At 40.5% G+C, this 24,375-nt stretch overlaps 1 protein-coding gene across 3 annotated transcripts in view; it reads right to left on the bottom strand.

Moving 5' to 3' along the window:
• The window catches only part of cdk14 (cyclin-dependent kinase 14), a 391,958-nt gene that overhangs the window by 227,218 nt on the left and 140,365 nt on the right, over positions 1 to 24,375 (bottom strand). For all 3 annotated transcript variants that reach the window (XM_041794334.1, XM_041794335.1, XM_041794336.1), the window contains 2 exons: positions 9,342 to 9,436; positions 6,378 to 6,457 (listed from right to left, as the gene is read on the bottom strand). In XM_041794334.1, the coding sequence (XP_041650268.1) occupies positions 6,378 to 6,457; positions 9,342 to 9,436 (175 nt within the window). The remainder of the gene's footprint in view (positions 1 to 6,377; positions 6,458 to 9,341; positions 9,437 to 24,375) is intronic.

Raw genomic sequence — 24,375 nt, 5'->3', positions numbered from 1 at the left:
ACCTAGAGGAAACAACCCAATGTTTTCCAGCAGAGGACCATGGCCTTGGACTTGGAGGTGCTGACCCTCATCCCAACCGCTTAGCACTCAGCGACAAACAGTCCCAGTGCCTGAAGAAGCAAACAGACCAACATCATCTGCAAAAAACAGAGATGGTATTCTGAGGTCACCCAACCGAAAACCCTTGTTCCTCTGGCTGTGCCTCGAGATCCTGTCCATGAAACTCACAAACAGACAAGGGGCAGCCTTGGCGGAGGACAACAGGCAACTGGGAGCGAGTTGGACTTTGTGACCAGGATCATTTTGGTTATACAAGGACTTGATGGCTCGCCACAGTGGCCCCAGGACGCCGTATTCCCGCAATTCCCCCCACATTACTCCCTGTGGGACACAGGGGTAAGCCTTCTTCAGATCCACAAAACATATGTAGACTGGCTGTGCAAAGAGCGGGTCCTCTGTCCCACAGCCAGGACAAATTTGCCTACAGCAAAAAGAAACAATGTGGACAGAGGAAAACATTTGGTATTTCAGTCCTTCATAAAAAGTATTCAACCCTTTGGATGTTTTACCCTTTTATTGAGTTATAAATAAATTATGGTCAACAAAATTTGGCTTTTGTGACAAAAAACTCTTCAATGTCAAAGGGAAAACAGATTCCTACAAAGTAATATCAATTAAACAAGAATGTGTGGAGTAAAATAAGTGACTATATAAACATTCACCACCTTTAAAATGACTGACCTAATTCAACATAGGTCCAGCCAACTGGTGCTAGCAGTCTCACTATTAGTGGAATGGGGATCACCTAGGTGCAGTGAATGTGTCTCAATGATTGTAGTAGAAAGACACCTGTGTCTGGAAGGTCCCGTCACTGGTTAATCTGTATTCCTGGCTACCATTACACCACAAAGACAAAAGAACACTCCAAGCAACCCAGATAAAAAGGGTATTAAAAAGTATAAGTCACGGGAAGGACACAAAAAAAATCACGGCACTGAACAGCCCCTGGAGTTAAGTTACATCTGAGGGAGCGTGCAAGAAGGAGACAAGTGCGAGAGTCTACCAAGACACCTATGACTACTCTGAAGGAGATCCAAGCTTCAGCAGCTGAGATGGGAGAGATTCTGCAGACAACAACTGTTGGCCAGGTTCTTCACCAGTCAAAGCTTTATAGGAGAGTGGCAAAGAGAAAACTCAGATTCAATCTGGCCAAGAGTTCACCTAAGGGCATGTGGGAGACCCCATGGTCAAGAGGAAGAAATTTCTTTAGTCTGATGAGACTTTGCACATCACCACAAACACACCATCCCCACTGTGGAGCATGGTGGTGGCAGCATCATACTGTGGGGATGCTCTCTGAGGTGTCCCGTAAGTTAGCAAAGACTCCCATAGGTGTTGAGGAAATAGGGAAGGAAGACTGGACCTGAAAGCACCTAAAAATGGGTCCTAGTAAAAATAGACTCTAAAACCAGATTTTAAAAGATATTAAAAGTGCCATGTGAGACCAAAAAAGGGTTTATGCCTTGTTTTTTTCCATGGAATCAGAGGTACCACACAGATGTACACTTTTAGTTTAGTCCTGCATTATTGTCAGATGCTGTTTTCTGAATTGTTCCAATAATTCTTGAATTTTGTACATACATAGCAGAACCTAAACATAACAAAACTACATAACAGATATGAGCATATCTAAGTCGTCTCCTGTATTTACCTCTGTCACTCATGTTTTACAAAACCAGCTTTACAGCGGTAAACTGAGGCCTGCTGGGACCTCAATCTCAGGTTTGTCTGAAAATCTAAAGAGTCCTGCCAGGAGGATTATAAATCTTCAGTTTGAAAGTAAAAACTACGGAAGCCCTGAGGGAACCAAAGAGATGTGCAGATACGTTTTTAAAGTCAGATCTAAGTCTTTTTTTTCTCTCCTGTGTTTAGGACTTCAGAACGGCTAAAAAAGTTTTTGCCAGAATATTCTCTCTTTGTTCTTTAGTCTTCATCACTGGATGAGGGGAGATTTTCCTGGAAACTTTAGGTCCTTTTAAAACCATTGGATGGTGTTACAAGTCTGTATGAAAGAAACCCTCTGTTGCAGCAAATAGATGGAAAATACAAGCTAGGATGAAGGTTTAGGCTGAGGTTAGTCAGCCAGTTACTAGAACATCCTCTGATTAGTGGAAGTCAAAATATTGTGATTAAAGCAGACTTTTTAATCATGACTTAGGCTGTGGCTGATGATATTTTACAAGTTACTGGGAGGTTAATCAAACCAGCATATACTCAAAAGAGGCAGTCTGAGTGTGTTCAGTGTTTGCACGGAGAGAGTAAATCCTGGCTCAGTTACAGGATGTGAAAAAGAAGCTCCTGTGTAGAGGTGGGCAGTAAACCGATATTAATACTGTCACCGGTAAAATTTTGGCCAGGGAATGGATTTCTGCAACACCGCCATCTCCGGTTTAAAAGCCAGTGTTGTGCTGTGATGCACGTGCGAGGCATATCCGCTCCTACAGCTGGCAGAGCGAGTGATTTGTGACAGACAGCTAAGGCTGTGTCTAGTCAATAGCACGTTTAGCTCTAGTTTTACATGTAGCCAGATAACTAACCGAATGTCACTTGCGCTTGCCGTTGAAACCGAGCATGGTTGGCTGGCAAAAACACGTGTTCTGTCCTCGCAAAGTTTGATCGCTGTACCGCAACAAAGTCAGTGTGCCTTCTCTGTCAGCCTGCCTGGGGCTTTAACACAAGCTAAGTGCTGCTTTGGCTGGTCACACTTTGTCGAGAGCCCAGCGCTGCAGCTCTTCATCTTTCAACGGCTTAACCAACCATTTAAAGGTCTATTTTAACTTTTGACTTTCTTTCTAAGTCCACAGTGAGTCAAAGATCCAGGCTTTGATGTTAAATGAGGTCAGAAAAGCTGCTGTAAACTAGCTGCAAACACTCGCCGGTAGGGCAGCCAAAGCTAAGCTCAATGCTAAACACACTAGTTCCATCAAGCTCTTCACAATAAAAGTCTGCGTCTGTTATTTTTCTGAAACACTTTTATTGTGAATGCCTTCACCAGGAAACGTGTTCAAGTTATTAGCAGCTTAACACACCTCATCAGGTTAGAAAAGAAATGTGAAACATGGAGTGAAGTTAGACAGAAGTAAACCTAGAGAAACTTAACAAAAAAAAAAAAAAAATTGTGTTCCTATGCTTAGACAAAAATTGAGTATGCCATCAGAGGTCTGTTTTAAGGGGAGAGGGGGGTTAATAACATTTAAATTTGCATTGAAAAGCATTATCTCTTTTTAATTTTGTAATACCATGAGATAATACCCTTACCATCAAAGGCAAGAAAAATATTGTGATATGATTTTTAGGCCATACCACCCAGGCCTACTCTTGTGCATCAACTGCAATAATTAATCCTTCTGACAGGATCCTGTCAGACTGACACCCTGTTCATTTACAGTAAAAGCCACAGCAGGTTCAACAGTTTGATAACATGAGAAACTGCTAAAGTTAGTGAGCCTGGAGATTTGCAAGCCCACTGATTGGATAAACTGGAACAGCAATAGTCAGTGAGACAGTGATCAATGGATCTGAATCTGTTAATCAACTAATATGATGGTGCACAGTTGGGACAGAGTCAGGCCAGCCATTTTCTACACCACTTATCCCATTGGGGGTTGCGAGGGCTGGAGCCTATCCCAGTTATCATTGGGCAAGATGTGGGGTACACCTTGGACTGGTCACCAATCAATCACAGGGCTGACATAGAGAGACAGACAACCAGGCACACTCACACCTACGGGCAATTTAGAGCCACCAATTAACCTAACAAGCATGACCGTGGTGATGGGAGGAAGCCGGAGAACCCAGAGAGAACCTATGCATGCACAGGGAGTCAAAATGCCTGGCAGAAGACATGCAAATGACCAGAAAAGTAAATACTGCATACTTGCATATTACATTTTGTGTAACCTAGAAGATATGTTGCGAGAATGTGTTGGTATAAACTATGACGTCATAGCAAATCTATCTCTCTGCGCATGCTCAGTGTTGCTGGGGTCTATGCAGGGAAAGTGGGAGTTTGACCAGAGCTTTCTCATGAACAGAATTTTAATCTAAGTGAGATTTTCCTGGTTAACTAAAGGCTTAACATCATCAGCAGTATGGGGGGATTTTGTGTCATCGCTGCGAGTCATGGAGAGACTGAAACTAAGGGAATTGTATAGCTAAGCGTCGTAAACATGATGCAGCAGCAGTGAGAGAGAGGCTTACGCCGAGCAGAGTTGTAGTGGACTTCAATAAACTACCTATGACCAATCCTCAGATAAAGTTGGATTGTAGTCAACACAGAATCACATCGTGCAGAATGGCATGGACTGCTTGGAGCTCATAACGAAGGCTCTGTCTCTCTTCAGAGAGGTTACAGCCATATCATCATGAGGACTGATATTTGCAACTGAAGGTCAGACTCATTTTTTATTTGAAATGTAGAGTTCAAACGCAGTGTCCAGTTAAGAGAGCACTTTTGTTATGTGTTTGGATGCTTCATTGTTGTCGGTGGAGGATGGTATTTGGCTGTTGTAAGCTGCTAAGTTATGATAGCGGCCAACGTGCTAACAGGCTAATGGTGCTGATTTGAAGCTAACTGTTGTTGTTTATGTGTTTAACGGGGGTGTATATTGTATAACTGACTGCGTGTGTAAGGAAAAGCGCACAGCTTTCATTTTGATACTTTAAACCACTTACACAAAAAAATAAGAGAGAGATTTATGCATTTTGCTGCTGTTAATGCAGCAAAATAATGTTAAAGCAAACATCCAGTAGTTGTTGTAAATGGCCGGAAATCTTGAGGACTGACGGTCATTTTGACCGGGGACAAAAAAGTCTAGCAGAAATGCTGTTCGACTATTAGTCTACTAAAGGCAAAATCTGACGAATCAGATTCAACTATGAAAATTCTTAGTCGAAAACACCTCTAATCATCAAATCAGCTGAACTTGAAAAATCTTGAATGTTTAGTAAATAAAAAATGGTCACATTAAATAAATTCACAGTTGTGTTGTGAGCTACAGTAAACTGCTGGCAGCAGTGGTAGAGCTGGTGGAATCATTTGAAGTGTTGGCGGGTCAATCCTCAGGTCTTGCAGAGCGAACACAGGTTATACACTAAATCTGGCAGCTAGTGACAGGACATTTAAAAGGTATGGGATTAGTTAATACCCAAGGGCTCTTCACATTGGTCCTTATTTATCAAACATGTACAACAGAAAACTGGGGTTAGGTCACTTCCCCACACACTGACTGGCTGTTATCAGTCTTGATGTGAGCAGATGCTCCAATTCCACACCAGGTCTTGGCTGATGCACGCATGTTTTCAAGTCAGTATGGATTTGCTTGTGCTGCATAAATCTGGTACTGTTAGATTAGATATGTCACCTAAATATAACACTCTACCACCGACAATCCATGCAGGTTATGTAATGTTTTAAATTATGTCGAGTTGTCTCAGCTGATTCATTTGTTATGGGCTTATTTGATGAAAGCACTGCATGCATGAGCTACCCTTTTTAGAGCAGCGAAGAAGAACCAGGACCTACTGCAGCAGCAAAGAGTGGTGGCTGCACGGCATATTTTCTGTGAATGTGATCGTTCAAATGTCTTCCAGACCAGTGCTGTCATACACGACAAGAAGTGACACAATTGTTTGAAACCTTTTGAATCATCCGCCCATACTGCTGATCTTGCTTGTTTATCCTCTTAAAGCTAACCATTGTACCATCCCATTGACACCACTGATGCCTTTGAATCCCTGCAGCAGCATTTTCAGCGAGCCTGGAACTCATGTGACTTTTCGGGACTTTAATGATTAAATCCACACCAGTAAATGCAATATTGAACGTCTTTTTATCCATTTTAATCCAATTACCATCAGCTATTATCACTAGTCTTAATGGTAATGGTCATATTGTTGACCCTTAGTGAGGGTTTGTCAGCCAATGGCAGGCTGTTCTGTAATCAGGCCATGCTACCTGAATAGACCATAATGGAGAGAGAGAGAACCTGTAATGCAGCCCCCTGTATTATTCTTATTTTAATATTTAGCAGTAAAACTCCATAATCAGCAGAAAAAACAACTTTAGCATGACAGTGATGCTGTACATTATGATTCTATTTGTTGAGCCATGCTCTGAGTCAAATATAGGTCTATAATAATTTGCTAGTCTGCACAGTCAGTCCAGAAAGTTCACGCTGGTATCGGATCAGTACTCGGTATTGGCTGATGCCCAACACCTTGGTACTGGAACATCTCTTGTAATGAGTAAAACACTTTTACTGGCCGTTAGTCTGCTGCTTATATTAACTTAGATTACAAGTGTCAGCAAGGCTTACCTTCTCTTATTGCAGTGAAAGGTGTTCCTTCCTCCTCCTGCAGGCGGATCACCTTCAGAGCCACCAGTTTCCCGTTCACCCTGAACACAACACAGAGGACAGACAAAGTGTAGTAATCCCCTCTTTTTTATTTTGTTTTTGTGACATGAAAAAAGAATCTATTAAAATCAGTGACGCTGGAGAGCAGTGAGCTTTGTAAAGTGACTGAAATGTAATTTAGCAGCAGTGGAGTGCGACTCGGGTACAAGGCTGCAGGATTACATGTGAACGAGGCTCACCAATCAAAGCTGTTGTTGTGTAGGAGCGGCGCACACTGACACCATTACTGAGGAGATTAGACTCTGTGGAGTTTCATACATTTACAGTGTGTGAACTTTCCATTATATAGAATTTAATTAGCAAGAGCAGGAGGCAAATCCCTACACGATAAACAGAGGAACATGACTTTAGGATAAATGGAGTAAAATGAAATGTACAGTGATTAGAAATTAGAATGCTTGTGTTCAATTTACAGCTCAACAGAGAGAATAAAAGTATTCAAATAACAGATTACTGCTGTTCCAATTCATGGTTTCACTCGATAACAACACTACTCTGCTGTAATTAAATGTAATACTGGAGTGACTCTAGAAAAGAGTGACTGGAGTAGACAATGATTTGACTCACACATGCAAAGAGTGGTTTCACACAGGGGTCCCAGACCCTGATCTGTTTACACTTGACCCCAAAGTCCAGTTCATTAGATCAATATAAACAAAAGTCAGACTTTACAGGCTGTGACCAAGTCTGCTTGCAGAGGTAGTTTTAGGTATGATTTATGTGAACTCAAGCACAGGAGATGTAAACACAACCATGATCGAATATGGGGTGTTTGTCAGTAAGCTGAGTTGTAAGGAAACTCCAAACATCTCTTATTTCTTTAAAAACTGTATCAATGCAGAATGAACCAATTTCAAATAAGAAGAGGCTTGTTGCTGGTGTCTCAAAACTAATAACTGCATCCATGTTAGCAAGATGGACTCCATTGTGTGCACAGAATCTAAACCAATAACAAAAATGTTTGCCCTGGTTGCTTCTTCTTTCTTCCTCTTGGCTGATCTACATGCATACCCCAGTCTACTTTACCAGACTGCATACATATGCAAGTATGCTCATGCACAGATGATACTACTGATGTGAAAGCACAGATGGGTTGGGGGCCATCACACACTGGTGGGGTACCAAACACTCTTGCTCAAGGGCATCTTCACTTCACTACTGCTCAGGTATGGTGGCTCCTTACTTCCTGTCCCACATCGATCTGTGCACAGTAAGTAGCAGAAGGAGTGGGATGGAAATTGTTCATTTTCAGTAGTAAAAATACCCTTATCAATACTCCTTATTGATCCAAGTCCTTATTGATATCACTATCGATACTTTAAAGGGATATTTTAGTACTTTTGAAAGTTGACTCATATGAGGTACCAAGCAGAAGTAGGGCATTAGCCTCCAGTGATTTCAGTGAGGACTGCTCCTTTAAGAAGCTCTCACTGGTTGTACCAACGAAGCTAGGCTATACAGTGTAACACTAACCTAAGCAGACGGATTTGTTTTCATGTTTCTCACTGGTAAATCCATCTTGCAAAGCTCCCATCTGAAGAGTCTGGGCCCGGTTAGAAAGTGACAGGACCAATCAGTGACGAAGGGCAGTACTTTCACGTACGGCAGAGTGGTAAGGTAAGCAAGCAGCAACAAGAGGCCAGTGCATGGCAGAAGACATTAGTGTGGATGCTGCTAAAGTGCTAGTTTTATCAGAACTTGACATTTCTTCATTAAAAGGAGAACATAGAACAGCAGTGAGTTGTTTTCTTTTCAAAAACGACAAAAGTCAAGTACTGACATGTCTACAGTCGCCATGGTTCCCGTTATGCAGCTCACTATGGAGTTTACTCCTCTGTGGTGGCTATGGCGTCACGTGTTTTGTTGCTCTGATTGGCCCGTAAAGATGTGACAGACAGAACGTTCATCCAACCACACTCCAAATTTTTTTGAAAGGCTCTGCCCTTTCCCAAACGTCGTCTATGAGTGGTTTACCAAAGAGATGTGTGAAACAAATCCATCTGACGTGCCAGCCAGGTTAGTGTTGTGGCCCGATATCATCAAAAACGCCCCAAATTCCAGGAACTTTTCCCATCTGTTACTCTGTATAAGCCTAGCTTCCTGCACAACCAGCAAGTCCTTCTTAAAGGAGCAATGCTTAATAAAATCACTGGAGGCTAATGTAACTACTACTACTTGGTACCTCATATGGCCCAACTTCAAAAACACTAAATTTCACTAAACAGTTTGTTGGTATTTTTACTGTCCCTGAATGCATCATGATTAAGCTTGTACAGTGATTCGTTGCCGTTGACAACACTAATTGATGATGACTTCCATCCCCGACTTATTTTATTGTTGATGATTTCTCTTTTCATGCAGCCTGTTGTTATTGTGTTTGTAAAATGTTGTTTTCTCAAGCTGAGATGCTTGGGAGTGAGTCATCTGTCATTCATACTATCTCTTTAGAGAGTTGCACATGCTCAACAGTAATCGACAGGAAAAGACCAGTTTGTTTCCATTCAATCTTTTTTGACTTTAAGGTCAAGTGAACTCAGATCTGGGCCTGGGACCCCAACACAAAACCAACCTTCTGTCAAAATCATCATTGTAAATTTAATCTTTAAAAGCAAACATGTAAATATTTGATGTGTTTAGCATGAAAAAAGTGCATGAGTGGCATCATTCTGGAGGGAAACAGATGAATTCTCTATATTTACCTCTGCTGTACTGTTTTTTTTACCACTGAATAAAGTTCACTGAAGCTGATGGTGTTTGAGGAGGGTTGCTATGGGGTACGGGGCAGACTGAGGTATTTTTGTGTGGATGACTAAGACTGTATGTGTGTCTGGAGCAAAAAAATAAAGTTGAAAATGCCATACTTACTTGCTCTTTCCTTTGTAAACTGTAGCATATGAGCCTTCTCCCAGTTTCTCCAGCTTCTCATAGGAATCTGCCTTTCCAAACTTGGGGCTTGTGGGCTGAGGAAAAAGACACAGAGAGATAAGGAAAGGTGATATTAAAGGATGAAATTATAAACCCAGAAGAGTAAAACTCTCAGAGGATTTCACCGAAGACATCAGGAGTCTGTGTGAGATATTAAAATCTCTCTGCTTGCATCATCTGGGAGCCAGGATGTCACTGAGGAAGAGGAGAGGGAAGCTCTAGAAGTCTTCATGTGGGAACTCTTCCTAAGAAAAGACCTAATTTAAGCACCAGTTTATAACTTTTTTACTCTCAGCATTCTCAGCAGCCCACATGGAGAGAGGTGAAGTGGTAAAAAGAAAGGGAGAAACTAGCTTGGCTTTAAATCTGCAGCATTTGGTTGGGATGTGGAAGTGGCTGAATCCTAATGCTAGCTTTAACACAAGTTAAAAACTTTTTAACAGTGCTATAAAGGACAACTGATGAAGTCAACAGTGCACTGATAGATGCAAAGTGCAGGTGCACTTCCTCTTTATTTAAAGCATTTAGATCCAGAAGACAAATCCATAAGAGCTGGTCCTGCATTTTCAAAGTACAGACATTTCTCTTTAAGGTCATAGGAGCAAACATGTCATGACATATTGATCTATTTCTACCTGCCATCAATATTCTAAACAGGCAGTTTATCTGAAGTCTAATGACTCTAATGATGCTCAGAATAACCCGCTTCCTTTCAAGCTCTGAATCACACTGAGGGGCAGAACCAGACATCATGAGCCGCTGACTGGCCATCAGCAGAATTAGCCAATTAGCCTTACACAGGGCAGACAGCTATGATGCAGGGTGGCGTCATCAAAACTGTCAGATCAATACTTTATATTTCAGTTTGTATGACTTCATGTCCACAGCTAGGACGACCATCTAACCATTACACTCAACAAGGGAATCACCTGAAAGTACAGAGGCGGGTGAAGAAGAAAGACTAGGGTTGTTTCTGTGCAAGTGTGATTGGTAGAGAGAGAGAGATGACATTTATTTAGTTATGATAATAATAAGAACATATAGCACCTTTAAAAGACAAAGCTTAAAACCTCTGGAGTGTGCAGACCAATTTAAGATGACATAGCAGAGACTATCTGGTCAGCAGAGGGAAGCTTGAAGTGCTCTAAAACTTCTGGTAGAAGACTGGACCAACACCAGCAGATGACATGGCCCCCCAAACCACCACTGACTGTGGAGACTTTACACTGGAACTCAAGCAACCAGGATTCTGATTCTCTCCTCTCTTCCTCCAGAATCTGAGACTTTGATTTACAAATGAAATGCAAAATGCTGTTTCATCTGAAAAGAGGACTTTGGACCACTGAGACTACAACAGTCCAGTCTTTTATGTCCTTAGCCTCTGACGTTGTCTCTGGTTCAAGAGTGCCTTGACACAAAGAATGGGACAGTTGTAGTCCATGTCCTGGATCTGTCTGTGCGTGGTGGCTCTTGAAACACTGACTCCAGCTGCAGTCCAGTCCTCATGAAGCTCCCACAAATTCTTGAATGGGCTTCGTTTCACGGCTGTGGTTATCCCTTATGCTGGTGCACCTTTTTTATCACATTTTTCCGACCATTTAACTTTCCTTTAATGTGCTTGGATAAGGCACTCTGACCAGCCAGCTTCTTTAGCAATGATCTTCTGTGTCTTACCCTCCTTGTGGAGGGTGTCAGTGATCATCTTCTGGACATCTGTCCAGTCAGCAGTCTTCCCCATGATTGTGTAGGCTACTGATCCAGACTGAGAGACCATTTAAAGGCTAAGGAAACCTGTGTAGTGTTTGGAGATTTAACACTTGAAATGTATCACTCTGTGAGTAATGACTCTACATAGATAGAAAGATAGTTTATTGTCATTGTATAGTAAAAATACAACGAAATTTCATTTTGCAGTCTCCTCTGTAGCAGCAAACACAGTCGTCCAAGTGGTGGTTAGAAATCTGCAGCCCCACGTTGTCCATCCCGCTGGAAAGGGAGCAGGCATTCGCGAGCAAGATGCTTGGTACGGCAGGTTGGTGTGGGTGATGCTGAACAGACAGTGTCCAGGGTGCGAGGGGTCAATCAGGATCCTGGAGGCCCACTAGTGGAGACGACTCTGGTTGTTGTCTTTGAGGGGGGGGGGAAAGAGCCAACAACACCCTCTAGTCTTACTGGAGTCAGGTGTCCGGTCCACTCTGTATATGGTGTGGTCTACTAGCTCCATGACAAGGTCCGGGATGTTTTCCAGGTCTCTGTTATTATCTAGACACAGTTGTCCAAGCGGTATCAGAAATCTGCAGCCTTATGTCGTCCATCTTGTTGGTGAGGGAGCGAGCATTTGCGAGAAAGATGTTCAATACAGCAGGTTTGTGTGGGGCCACTCTTAGCCTAGCCTGCAGCCCGGCTCCTTTGCCCTGCTTCTGCCTTCTAGCACACAACGTCTCTGCCTCCTCCCCACCTGACTGTAGCTGTCGTGCAGCCTCCGCGTCCTCCTCCTCTCAGTCTCTGAGTGCCCCGTTCTGCAGAGAATCTCTGTCAGGAAAGATGCAAACTCTGCTTTCTTTGCAATAGTCAAAGACACAGTCTCTTAAACACAGAACGTCAGTTCTGGTATGAGTGTAGGTCTTTGTTGTCCTGCCACAGTGATGGAGCATCAGGCCGCTGCATCAGTACGCGCCACTGCCATGCTACCTCAGTAGGTAGCATTTAGTCTCCTGTTGATCAGGCAGTGTTCTGTTGCAGTTCCTATTTTTTTCTGTTACTATGTATGGGCTTACCTTTTTGATTTGAATTTCTAAAATAAATCAACTTTTTGATGATATTCTAATTTACTGAGATGAACCTGTATGTATTCATTTCACCCTCACTGCACTGAATTAGCTCAAATATTTCTTACTTCCTTTAAATGCTCTTGCCCAGTGTCCATAGGCCTTTCTTATGCTAGCTTTTATTTTATGACTTAGCTACTGTTCTCTTATGTTTACACAAAATAAAGCAGTTCAATACACAGAGAAATAAACTATTTTTCAACTTTGCAGCAGCAACAAAAGCTACAACCCTCTGTAAGGAATGCACATCTCTGCTAACTCACTCTGAATTTATCCCCAAAGCAAATCCCAGCTTCTAATGTTTCCTAAAACCCAGGACAACCTTTAAGAAACACGGTTTATAACATCACAACACAGCTCCAGAGAATCTTTAACACATGCACTGTCCTCTCTGCTACATTGTTTACCCTGCCATCCTCTGCTGCTGAAATCAGCTCAGAATTCAGAGAGCTTCTCTAAACAAATTACGTCCTCCTGGGATCCAGCAGGAAGTGTAACTCTATCTGTGAAAGTGCTCAGTAAGATATTCCTCTCCTGGTGGCCTGCTCAGCCTCTTGCAGAGAATCATGTTCCCTTGCTTGACGTGAGCCTGAGATTAGAAAACAAAGATTCCCTGCTCATGCATTTTTCATCCACATATGAAGTCTTTTTTTCTGTCTAAAACAGTCTGCAGTAAACATTTTTAACCTGGACGCTAGTTATGTAAATGTGTGCTTGAATGAAAGAAAAATACTTCCTTAGGCTTTTTGTAATGGTTAGGCCTAAAAAAAAAACTTGGCCAATGGCTGTTCACAGTCTTTTAATTCAACCCAGTTAAGAAGTGGAACAACAGGCATGGCACACTCTTCTTCATAAGCTCCATCCTTTAAATACAGGAGGCCTGCTAGAAGTTTCTTTGAGTGACACTTTCACTGAGAGATTATTCTTCTAAAAAAGAGTCTCCACTCTTGTTAAACAACATGACAAAAAAACTGATGGAGAGTGATACTCTACCCCAGACTGACTTCTGCTGAGAGCACACAATAGCTTAAAAAGAGCTCGTTCAGCATTTTTATTACAGCTACAGACGTCAACTTGAGCTTTGACTAAACATCAGAGGATGATACCTTTCTAAGATTTCTTTTGTCTTCATATGATACAACGTTATCATGTTAGGGCTGTTAAATATGAGAGAAAAGATCATTTAAATGTAATAAAAGGCAAAAGGCATTCAACTATACAGGTGCCAATGCCACACCACAGTAAAGAACTCCAGGTGGAGGTGAGGAAGAGATTTCTGCACAGAGAAGTAAAAAATAAAGTTTTGTGCTCTTAACAGTTCAAATCAGGAAAGAAACAGTGTTGAGCTACTTTTGAGTGCTGACAGTAGAGACACATCCAGGAAAAAAGTTTAAAAAGCCTGAGAAAACTGAGAAGTCAGCACTTAAAATTTTTATATTAGGCAAGGTGACTGGTCTTCTTCATTGTTGTGATCAAAGAGCTGAAAAATTCCTTAAATACAGGAACCACCAGAACACTAGGACAAGAACTAAGAGAACTCATCAAAATAAACATAAAAGAGAGTATTTAGATTTTATACTCATCTAAAAGAAGGTGAGCCTGACACGCTCCATAACAAAGCCCTGACCTCCTGCTGAGAGCGCCCCCCTCAGGCAGCTGCTACAGGGACTCTGCCTGTGTCTGAAAACACACACTCATTCCCTACTCCCTATCCACGCTATAGTGAGCAGGATATAGTGGACTAGATAGTGGACTCAAGAGCAAAACACAAAAATGATTTTGGACACTCCTCCGTCTGCAGGAAATGACATCATCGCCGTCCCACAATTAAAACGTTTGGCAACAACGGCTCATAAATTTTCTGAGGATCGAATTAACGGTAGAATTTCACTAAAAACTGATACTGAAAGTAACGTATTTCAAACAAAAATAAAAATACTAATAGAAATAAAGTGTTGTGTCTTGAGTGGTAAAATAGTCTACATTTTTGTGTGTATTATCACTTATTTTTGCATAAAGATGATGGTCTCATGTCCTGTAATCCTCATTTTCAATCCTTAACATTTTCTTAAAGATTGTATACTTTGGTTAAAACCAACAAACCAAAAACTATTTTAAAAAGTTTTATATCTGTTCCTGTGCTCCTGTCATTCGTCTGTCATGTTTGAGAGCAGCAACCACTGTGCATGATGGTAAATATTGCTGAGCTAGTAAGCATCAGTTGTTCACTACTTTTCACAATGCATTGTGGGATAGAATGAGTGCACTATATAGTAAATAACAATGCTCACTCAGAATTCAGACACCACTACAAAATGGTGTATTCACTGTATAGTGAATAGGGAGTGATTTCAGACACAGCCTCTGTTCACCTGCAGAGTCCTAAAACACAAAACCAACCCCCTTAAACCAACTATTCAACAACAAAAACAAAACTCTTCAACTCATCGGCAAGAATCGACCAAAAAATAGGACAAACTAGAATGCTTTTTGTCCCCGTAAAGGGAATATGCTGTTGCAAATTTCTTAAGCACTGCTGGGCGATTAATCGCAAAATAGATTCAGTCGCAGTGTGGCCTGCAGCAATTTTCAAATTGCAGACCGTAAAATATTTCTTTAACCTGAAGTTTGTAAAAATACCAGTTTAATTCAATTTTGTTTTGCAGCAGCAGCAGAAATTTTATGTTCTACACATTATGCAAACATTCAAGTGTTTGTTTTTTAGATTTTTTAAAAAGTCCTTCTTTTCTTCTTTATGTGTATTTTTTTCTTAATCAAGACGAGAACAACATAAAAATCTAAATCGCAATAAATTAATAAATCCTAATCGCAATATCGGGGAAAAATTGCAATTAGATTATTTTTGCAAATCCTTCAACCTTGTTAAGCACTGTGAGTGATCCATTACTGAGGAAATGTTTGACCAGGTACAGACTCAGTGAGCACAACCTCGCCATCGAGACAGGACCATCGACAAAGATGGGTCCCCAAATAACAAAGACTGTGCACCCGCTGCAGCCAACAGGAGGCTCAAAGAGAGCTCCACTCTCTAATGACCGGCCCATTGTACGACTGAAGAGACAAGTTCTTTCCACTTTTCACCACCAAACAAAAACATTTCACCACCATGAACAACAAGCAGAAGCTCTTATATCTGCTGGGTGAAGATCAATAATGTGCTGCAGCTTTTGCACATTATGTGAGCAGTTAAGAACTAAGATGATCCTCAATCTGCATACCACCATCATGAAATGGACTTTGTACATATATATAGTTATTTTTGGCTAAATTATGATCTCTGCTTTTAAGCTAAGCATTCTGACGCCTTAGCAAAAGCAGTGCACTTCAGTCATTAGCTAGCAGTGAACTAAAGATGTCACTGATTGGAAACTTACAGTAGATGTGCATAGATACCCATCTTAACAGTCGGTGTGACTGTGAACCACGAGGTTTTATCCTTATAAGAGCAGTCTCATTATTTAATAGCCAAACCTCGTACTAAATATTATATTTTATACTGCCCAACTGGGCTGCCCAATCATGGCTGAAATCATAAACACAATCATTTTGATGAATGTCAGGATCAGCATTTTGAAACACAGTCACTGATTTTGCAACAAACAATGCATCCTGTGTATTCATTGAATTAAGTCATCACCAACACAAACTTTCTGAAAAAGATTTAAAAATCTGTAAAATAATGATATGCCCTGGCATAAGGATGAGCTGATTACATTTTGGAGGTCAAAGGTCAAGGTCCTCTGGCCTCATGTTCATCCCTTGTGCTTGTGCACATGACATCTCGAGAATATTTTGAAGGATTTCCTTCAGACTTTGCACCAATGTCCACAGTGACTCCAGAGAGAGCTGCTTAGATTTTGGAGGTAGGTCAGGGTCACTGGGCCTCATGGTCTGCCCTTTTCAATGACAATTCTAACACGGGACACAGCAGCTTTCTTCTGCCCTGCTTCCTCATTTACACTGTCCAGTAATTGGACACCTCCCAGAGGCATACAACTGCTAGTTTCTTTTTATAATAGCTCTGCTGGTTTATGATGTAGCAAATTCATTTCACTCTGCTGGGATTTGCTGCAAATGCACATGACAAAAAAATAAATAAATAAACCTCAAGGATCCTTTCCTGCAGACTTGAAATCACAGTTTGTTATGGTCAGCCTTGATCTGCGCTGACATGAGCACAAAATCACATAAAGGCTCTTTGCAGCTACAAGTTCAAGCCATGTCAGTTTGACAAAGAAAAATATCCGTTCCTCTTTGTCACTGAAGATGTGAGTCAGAAATCTGAAAGGCTGGAGCTGCTTAAACAAAAGCACCATGAAAGGCACAATTTACACATTTCCATAATCATTCCTGACACAGTTCATTAGTGTCTCGCAGCGATGCTGGCAGCCAATCAGTCAGGCCTCATATCACACTTATTAAATCCTATTTGTGCTCACATTCATTAGCCGTTTCAAATTTGGAGCGGAATTAAAAGGGAAGCCAAATATGTATAAAACCTGAAAATCTCATTTACATAATTAAGAAAAGCACATTGTTTGTAAACAGCCTTCAATTAAGTCCTGAAACAAGAATGGGAAATGTGTTTCAGAGGGAGAAGACATAAAAAAGCTTGTTAGGAAAAACAATGATGTTATTTGGCACTTTGACAGCATTTTACCTGTTAGGTACTCTTTGAGCCATTTTGGAACATTTTGTGATTTCATTTTACTGTCATTATAAGAGTTTTCAAGCCCCTGGCATGATATTTGACCATCTGATGTATATTTATGGCATTTTGAAAAAATGTATTCCATATTATACCCAATGTCTATAATGCACTGTGTACAAAAATAGTAACACATTTACCCTTAAAGCCAAAATGGACACAATTTACTTCCATTTTAATTTAATTTTTCTTTATCCTTAAGCCATTAGAACATAAAAAATGCACTTCAATATTTTTTCTATTTTTGTTATATTGATTTTTTAGTATTTTTGTTGAAATTGTAATTTTTACTACTTTCCACCAGATGGCACATTTCCCTTGCATGTTTTTTTTGTTTTGTTTTGTTTTGTTTTGTTTTGTTTTGTTTTTTTGTTTGTTTGTTTGTTTGTTTGTTTGTTTTACATTTGACACTGTGCGAAAAATTCTAATGCATAAGAAACAGTGTTGCCAAAGATTACTAACCAGGAAGAAAAAAAAATCTACTTTGAATTTATAGAAAATAACTTTTTTTCTTCACTTTTTTTCCTCATTTAAACAAAGGGGTCACAGTGACAGAACCTGGCAGTTAAAGGGTTAAATCTTTTGAACGTTATGATTATTACAATTTTATGATTAGAGGGGGAGTTGTTTTAAAAGATTAACAACAAAAAGATCTTAAAAAATTGCATGTATAATTATTATACAACATTACTTATTAAATGAGCCATTTTAGACCTTAACAGACAATGTGTCGGATTTGTATTTTTTTTTTTTTTTCATTTATTTATTTTTTGACTATGGGCCCAAAACAATCATGTATAATAATCAATGTTGCCAAACACTGACATATACCAGCCTCTAAATATGAGGAAGAAATAAAACACTTTGCATGTATTTCATTGAAAATAACTCATTTTTTCACATCCAAAACACCAGGGTGGCATGTTAACTGAATCTGGCATTTAATTTAAATTTTTGAAAGTGATTAATCTTCATGAGTAGAGGGGGAGTTGGTTAGGAAAAAAAAAAAAAAAACTTAACTGTGTAATAATTATGTAGCCTAATGTAGCTAATGAGCCAATTTCAGGCCTTAAAGGCTTTTAGAAGTGTAAAATTTTAAGAGCCACCAAAGGTAAAAGCAAAGAAGAGCATTCAACAATAACAGTGTAATTCCACAAAAGTACTATACCTGACCACTTTATACTAACAGAGCATAATATGACTACCAAATATACAGTCATTTAATATTAGAAGTATTATGTTGAAAACCTACTGAACATTCAACATTAACCCTGCTTAGTTGTCATTAAAAGTAAATCCAATGTATTGCACATTTAGGTTGAAAACTTGACTCTGATTGGTCAACTCAGCTTCTTTAAGGTCTGTTATTTCTATGTAGCAGATTGTTGACTGTCACAGCTCTGTTCAATGACTGCTGATGCTGGTCAAAGCACTGTGCAGAAATAAGCTTCATACATTTCACATTAGACCGTTTACTGTGGGGAAGAGTTAAAGACTAAAAAATGTCTGCAGTCTTTACATTTCAAAAGCTTAACTAACTGAGAACACTCTAGGCTGCTGGAGAGGAGACCCCTGCCGACTGTCAGACCCCGCATACAGGAGGAGCAGTGAGGATTCTGGCCTGGCCATGGGACAGTGGAACAGCTCTTTACTCCTGCAGAGCTTCTTGGGGGAGCATGGGAGTTTGCTCATCTGGTCTACGTGTGTTTTGTTGACTTGGAGAAGGCTTGTTATAGTCATGTAGGGTTCTGCAGGAATTAGGGTTGAACGATTTGCAAAAATAATCTAATTGTAATTTTTTTCCCCTATATTGCAAATGCTATTGAATATGCAATTCTTATTAGGTTCCTGAACTTATGTGTTTTTCAACAAATTCAAGCAATTAATCATTCTATATTATAATCCACATTCAACCAGGAACACTCATCATATATTTTATTGCAAAATGGATCTACATTTTAACTTGGCGGAGAAGGCTCTACTCCAAAGATGCCCCTGAGATAGTCAAGCAGCTTGCTTTGAGTTTTCAGGGAGTGCATGGCTAGAAACCCCTAAATGAATAGATACATAAATGACAATATGCATTTAAAACAAAGACATTATTAAGAAGCAATTTATCCACAGTGGCATGAATATGAATATGAGGGTGCAACAAGCTTTAAGCTATAAAGGAGGTGGCTGAGGTGGGGGAGGTGAAGCTGGCTATAAGCTGATAGCAGCTGGGAGTATAAACTAATGCTAAACTTCATCAGTATTAGATAGAATGAACTTGTTATTTCTGCTCATATTGCAAATTTGATACCCACTGCTTTATTAAAAGGGGATTATCATTTTTATGTCATTCATTCTGACTAAAACAAAACACATAAAACATAAAAAGGAGGATTATTGTAAACCATTTTTTTAAATTAAAACTTGAATAATTGCATGATGTGCTAAAATCTCTGCTGCTGCAGAAAATGAATGTATTCAACTATTTTGACAAATTTCAAGTTAGAGTGATATTGCAACTTCTGTGATTTGTAAATTGCAGCAGGCCATATTGCGATTTAATCTAATGTGCAATTAATTGCCCAGCCTTAGCAGGAATTTAGGGTCCCGGGGCTGCTGTATAACCAAAGTGACAGTTGTGTCCGCATTCTCAGGACAAAGTTGAACACGCTCCCAGTGTGTGTTAGCGTCTGCTAGGGCTGCCCCTCATCACCAATTATGTGTGTAATTCTCATGGACAAGATCACAAGGTGCAGTCAGTTTCAGTTTGTGGCCTTCAGAATTTCATCTCTGCTTTTTGCAGATGATGTGGTTCTGTTGCTTTCCTCATCTGGGGACCTCCAGCAGGCACTGAGGAGGTTTGTAGCTGAGTGCCAAGCAGATGGGTGAGGGTCAGCACCTCCAAGTGTGAAGCCATAGTCCTCTGCTGGAAAACAGCAGGTTCCAGGTGAGTGTCTGCCCCAAGTGAGGGAGTCAAAGTTTCTTGTCGTCTTGTTCATAAGTGGGGGTAAAATGGAGCATGAGACTGACAGATGCAGTTGCAGGCGTTTTACCGGACCATTGTGAAGAAGGAGCTGAACCAGGAGGCAAATGTTTCAATTTACCGGTCAATCTACCTCCGAACCCTCACCTATGGTCATGAGTTTTGGGTAATGATGGAAAGAATGAGATCAGGGATACAAGCAGGTGAAATGAGATTCTTCAGGAGAGTGGCTGGGCTCACTCTTAGAGACAGGGTGAGGAGCTCGGACATCCAGAGGGATTAAAGAAGAGATTCTGCTCCTTTGCGACAAAAGGATCCAGTTAAGGTGCTTCAGGTATCTGATGCCTCTGGTTGCCTCCCTGAAGGTCATCAGGGCACGCTCAAGTGGAAAGGGACCTCAGGGCAGACCCAGAATTTGCTGGAGGGATTAAATAAGGAGGAAGTGGGAAACTTGGGGGAGAGGGATGTCTGGTTTGATGTCTAGTTTGACTAAATTTACCTGCAGGCACCTTAACCTCAGAGAAGCAGACAAAGATGGATGAAAGGTTGGACATTAGCTGGTTGCTTAAACAATGATATCGATATAAATATTGGTATTGGTTGCATCTCTGATTTCAACTTTGGACATGTATTAGTGACTTTGAGATTCTGGGAAAATCATTTGGTGAATGGACAGCATAAATATTGCTAAGGCATGATTAGACTCGTAGTCACCTCTACATTTCTCATGCAGAAGATGAACTAAAACCACTGCAGCTACCAGCACACCTCTAAATGAACCGATCTAAGCAGGACTTGAACTTTTGGCCTCTACAGACCTTTGGTTAATCTGCTTCTTGATTCCATATCAGTCTGATGCAGAATAATGAGCGTCCACAAATATTACAACAGTCTTATTATGAGCAAAAGAAAAAAAATTAACCATCTGTACTCCCATCTTATCCTAGAACTCCAGGCTGTGTTTCCATGGCAACGGAGGCTCAATTGTTGACTGCTTTCTCACCCACTGTTTATCAACTCAGGCAAGAGGTGACTTCCAACCAAGTCCTGCATCACCAGCTCAGTGGCTGTAGTGACTTTTCCTGCCATCACGCTCTGATTTTTATTATTTTGCTCTGATTTCTGGGGGAGTACCACACTGGTATTATTACAAGCCAGGCATCATGATTGTGCAGCGTCCAGGACTCACTGTGTCACAGCCAGATATTCTAGCACGCCGTCTCCACCATGTACATTCTGTACAGTGCAGGAATCTGGACGGGGTGATGATGCCTCAGATTTTACTCTGCAGTTATGCCTTTTTTGGAGAGGATGGTGCCAGTGTTGGAACACTGCTTGGTCCTTTTTTATGGCAAATTACAACCAGAAAGAGCATAAGGACTAAAGCCAATAGTTATTTTCAATATTCTTCTTTGCACCTTCAGCTTGGACCACCATGTTGAATTAACGCTGCCTTCTGTGCTGTCATTATGTGCATGCACATGACCATTACTATCACTATGTAACCAAAATGTCTACCAGCGATGACGAGTGTGTCCAGTATTCTCTATTTTTCCAAATCTTATAACTGAGTGGAAACCACTGAATGTCACAACTTATCCTAAGTCAGTCAAACTATTCTTCAAGTCTCACCAGATGGATGTGTTTCACACATCCATCTGGTAAATCTCTCATAGACGGTGTTTGGGAAAGGGCAGGGGCTTGAAAAAAAACTCGGAGGGTGATTGGATGAACGTTCTGTCTGTCACATCTTTACAGGCCAATCAGAGCAACAAAACATGCGATGTAAACTCCATAGAGAGCTGCATAAGGCGAACCATGGCGACTGTAGACATGTCAGTACACAACGTTTGTGGTTTTGAAAAGAAAACAATTCACTCCTGTTCTTTGTTCTTCTTTTAACAAAGAAATGTTTTCAAGTTCTGATAAAACTGATGCTTTAGCAGCATCCACGCTAATGTCTCCTGCCATAATTGCACCCATATCTTGTTGCTGCTTGCTTACATCACATTTTTAATGATGATTGCCTTAATTAAGTGGAAAAAAAGCCATCCAAACCTACCAGGCCCTGTGTGATAAAGTAATTGCGACCCTTGTTAAATCATGAATTGACGGTGGTTATCTACATTTTTTTAAAGCTGTGTTCACTTTCCCAGGCCTGATTACTGCCATACCTCTTAAATCCCTGAAATAGAACCTGTCTGACAAAGTGAAGTAGGCTAAAAGATCTTAAACACATGGCACCATCTTAAGAATGCAATGATTGTAAAATATCTTAAACCCATATTTCATTCACCGTAGAACATAAACACCACATTATTATGGAGCTATTATTGTTGCAAAAGTATTTGCAAATGCATACAAAGATCTGCGCACAAATCCACAAATGCATGTACAGATCTGCAAATGCATGCAGAAATCAACATTTGCAAATACTTTTGCAACAATAATAGCTCCATACATCAGAGGTTGAAACTGAGACATTTGACCATCTTACTTCTGAAGTTAATGGAGTGTTAGTATGTCTGTCTCAATGTTCACGCCACACAACTGCTCCAATTATCCTTGAATCCTCTCAGAAGACATTTTGGGTGTCCGGGGTCGAAACTGGTGCCATGCAAAAATTATAAATATGTACAGATTTTCTATAAAATCCTGAAATGTTGTGCCAATTTACCATACAAGGACTTATACATCTTTTTTAACTGCGGTTTGCAACCAATTTGTGCAGGTGCATATCGCCACCTACCGTACAGAAGTGGGCAACCTCAGGGTGACATACACTTCAGGTCAAGACTAGAGGGCTGCAATGTAAATCTTGCAGGGGCGAGTGGTTTTGATATCGTTGTGGGCTGACAAAAAACATTTGCTGTGACAGTATATCAGATGTTGAAATTTATCTTTTCATGAATAAATAAACTCAATTTGAATTTGATGGCAAAAGTACATTTCAAAGACATAGGGACAGGTCAACTACAGGCAAGAAAATGAAGTGGTGTTAATAGAAGAACAACTGAAGGAGGATTTAGCAATGTATCAGGTTAACTGGCAACATCTCAGTAACATGACTGAGTACTGAGGGAAAATTTTAGAGAGGAGGAGTCTCTCAGAAGTTAAAATGGGCAGAGGTTCACCAATCTATGAAAAACTGAGTCTAGAAATTTGTATAGTTTTTAAGTCTTAATACTGCACCATCTGCAGCCCATAATATCATCAACAGATTCAGAGAATCAGGAGAAATCTCTGCTTGCAAGGCACAAGTTTCAATTTTTGATGCTCATGATCTTTAATGCTCCCTCAAGCGGCACTGCGTTAAAAAACAGGCATGATTCTTTGGTGAAAATCACTGCATGAGCTCAGGAACACTCCTAGAAATCATCGCCTGTCAACAGAATTGGCCGTGCCATAAACAAATAACTGTTAAAGCTGGATCATGGAGAGAAGGAGCTATATGTGAACAGGATCCAGAAACACCGCCATCTTCTCTGGACCAAAGCTCATTTAACATGGACTGAGGCAAAATGGAAGGCTGTTCTGTGGTCAGATAAATTAAAATCTTTAATTCCCTTTGGAAACCATAGATGCTGTGCCCTGCAGACTAAAGAGGACAGGAACCATCCAGCTTGTTATCCTGGCTCAGTTCTAAAGCCTGCATCTCTGATGGTATGGGGTTGCATTCGTGCCTATGGCATGGGCAGCATACACATCTGGAAAGGAACTATCAATGCTGAAAAGTAGAGAGAGGTTTTAGCGCAACATCGAGAAAACGTCTCTGTCAGGGAAGGCCCTGACCATGTGAGCTGGACAATGCCAAACCATACACCAGATGCATCACAACAGCATGGCTACACTGTAGAAGAGTCTGGGTTCTGATGTGACCTGTCTGCAGTCCAGACCTTTCACCAGGAGAGAACATTTGGAGCATCATAAAAGGAAAAGTCTAGCAAAGAAGACCCAGCACTGCTGAGCAGCTAGAATCCTACATCCGACAAGAATGGAACAACATTCCTCTCCCAAAACTCAATCACTGGTCTCCTCACTTCCCAGACATTTATAGACTGTTGTTAAAAGAAGAGAAGCTGCTACACATTAATAAGCATGGCTCTGTCCCAACTTTTTTGAGATGCATTGCTGCCATCAAATTCAACAGAGCTAATATTTTTTTTCTGAAATGGTATGTCTAATGGTATGTCTATGTTATATGTTTTCTGAAATTGTTAACGGTATGTCTCAGTTTCAACATCTGACCTCTTGATTGTGCTCTATTGTGAAAAAAATATGTGTGTAAGAGATTTGAAAACCATTGCATCCTGTTTTCATTGACATTTTACACAGCGCCCCAACTTTTGTAGGATTGGAATGTATTATGTTGTAATCACAATCACAATATTGTTCAGTATAATCACAAATGCAAATTATACTAAATCATGCAGCTCTGCTCAA

This window comes from Cheilinus undulatus, linkage group 8, assembly GCF_018320785.1.
Source record: "Cheilinus undulatus linkage group 8, ASM1832078v1, whole genome shotgun sequence".
NCBI lineage: Eukaryota > Metazoa > Chordata > Actinopteri > Labriformes > Labridae > Cheilinus > Cheilinus undulatus.
This window is presented reverse-complemented; position numbering and strand designations above follow the sequence as displayed.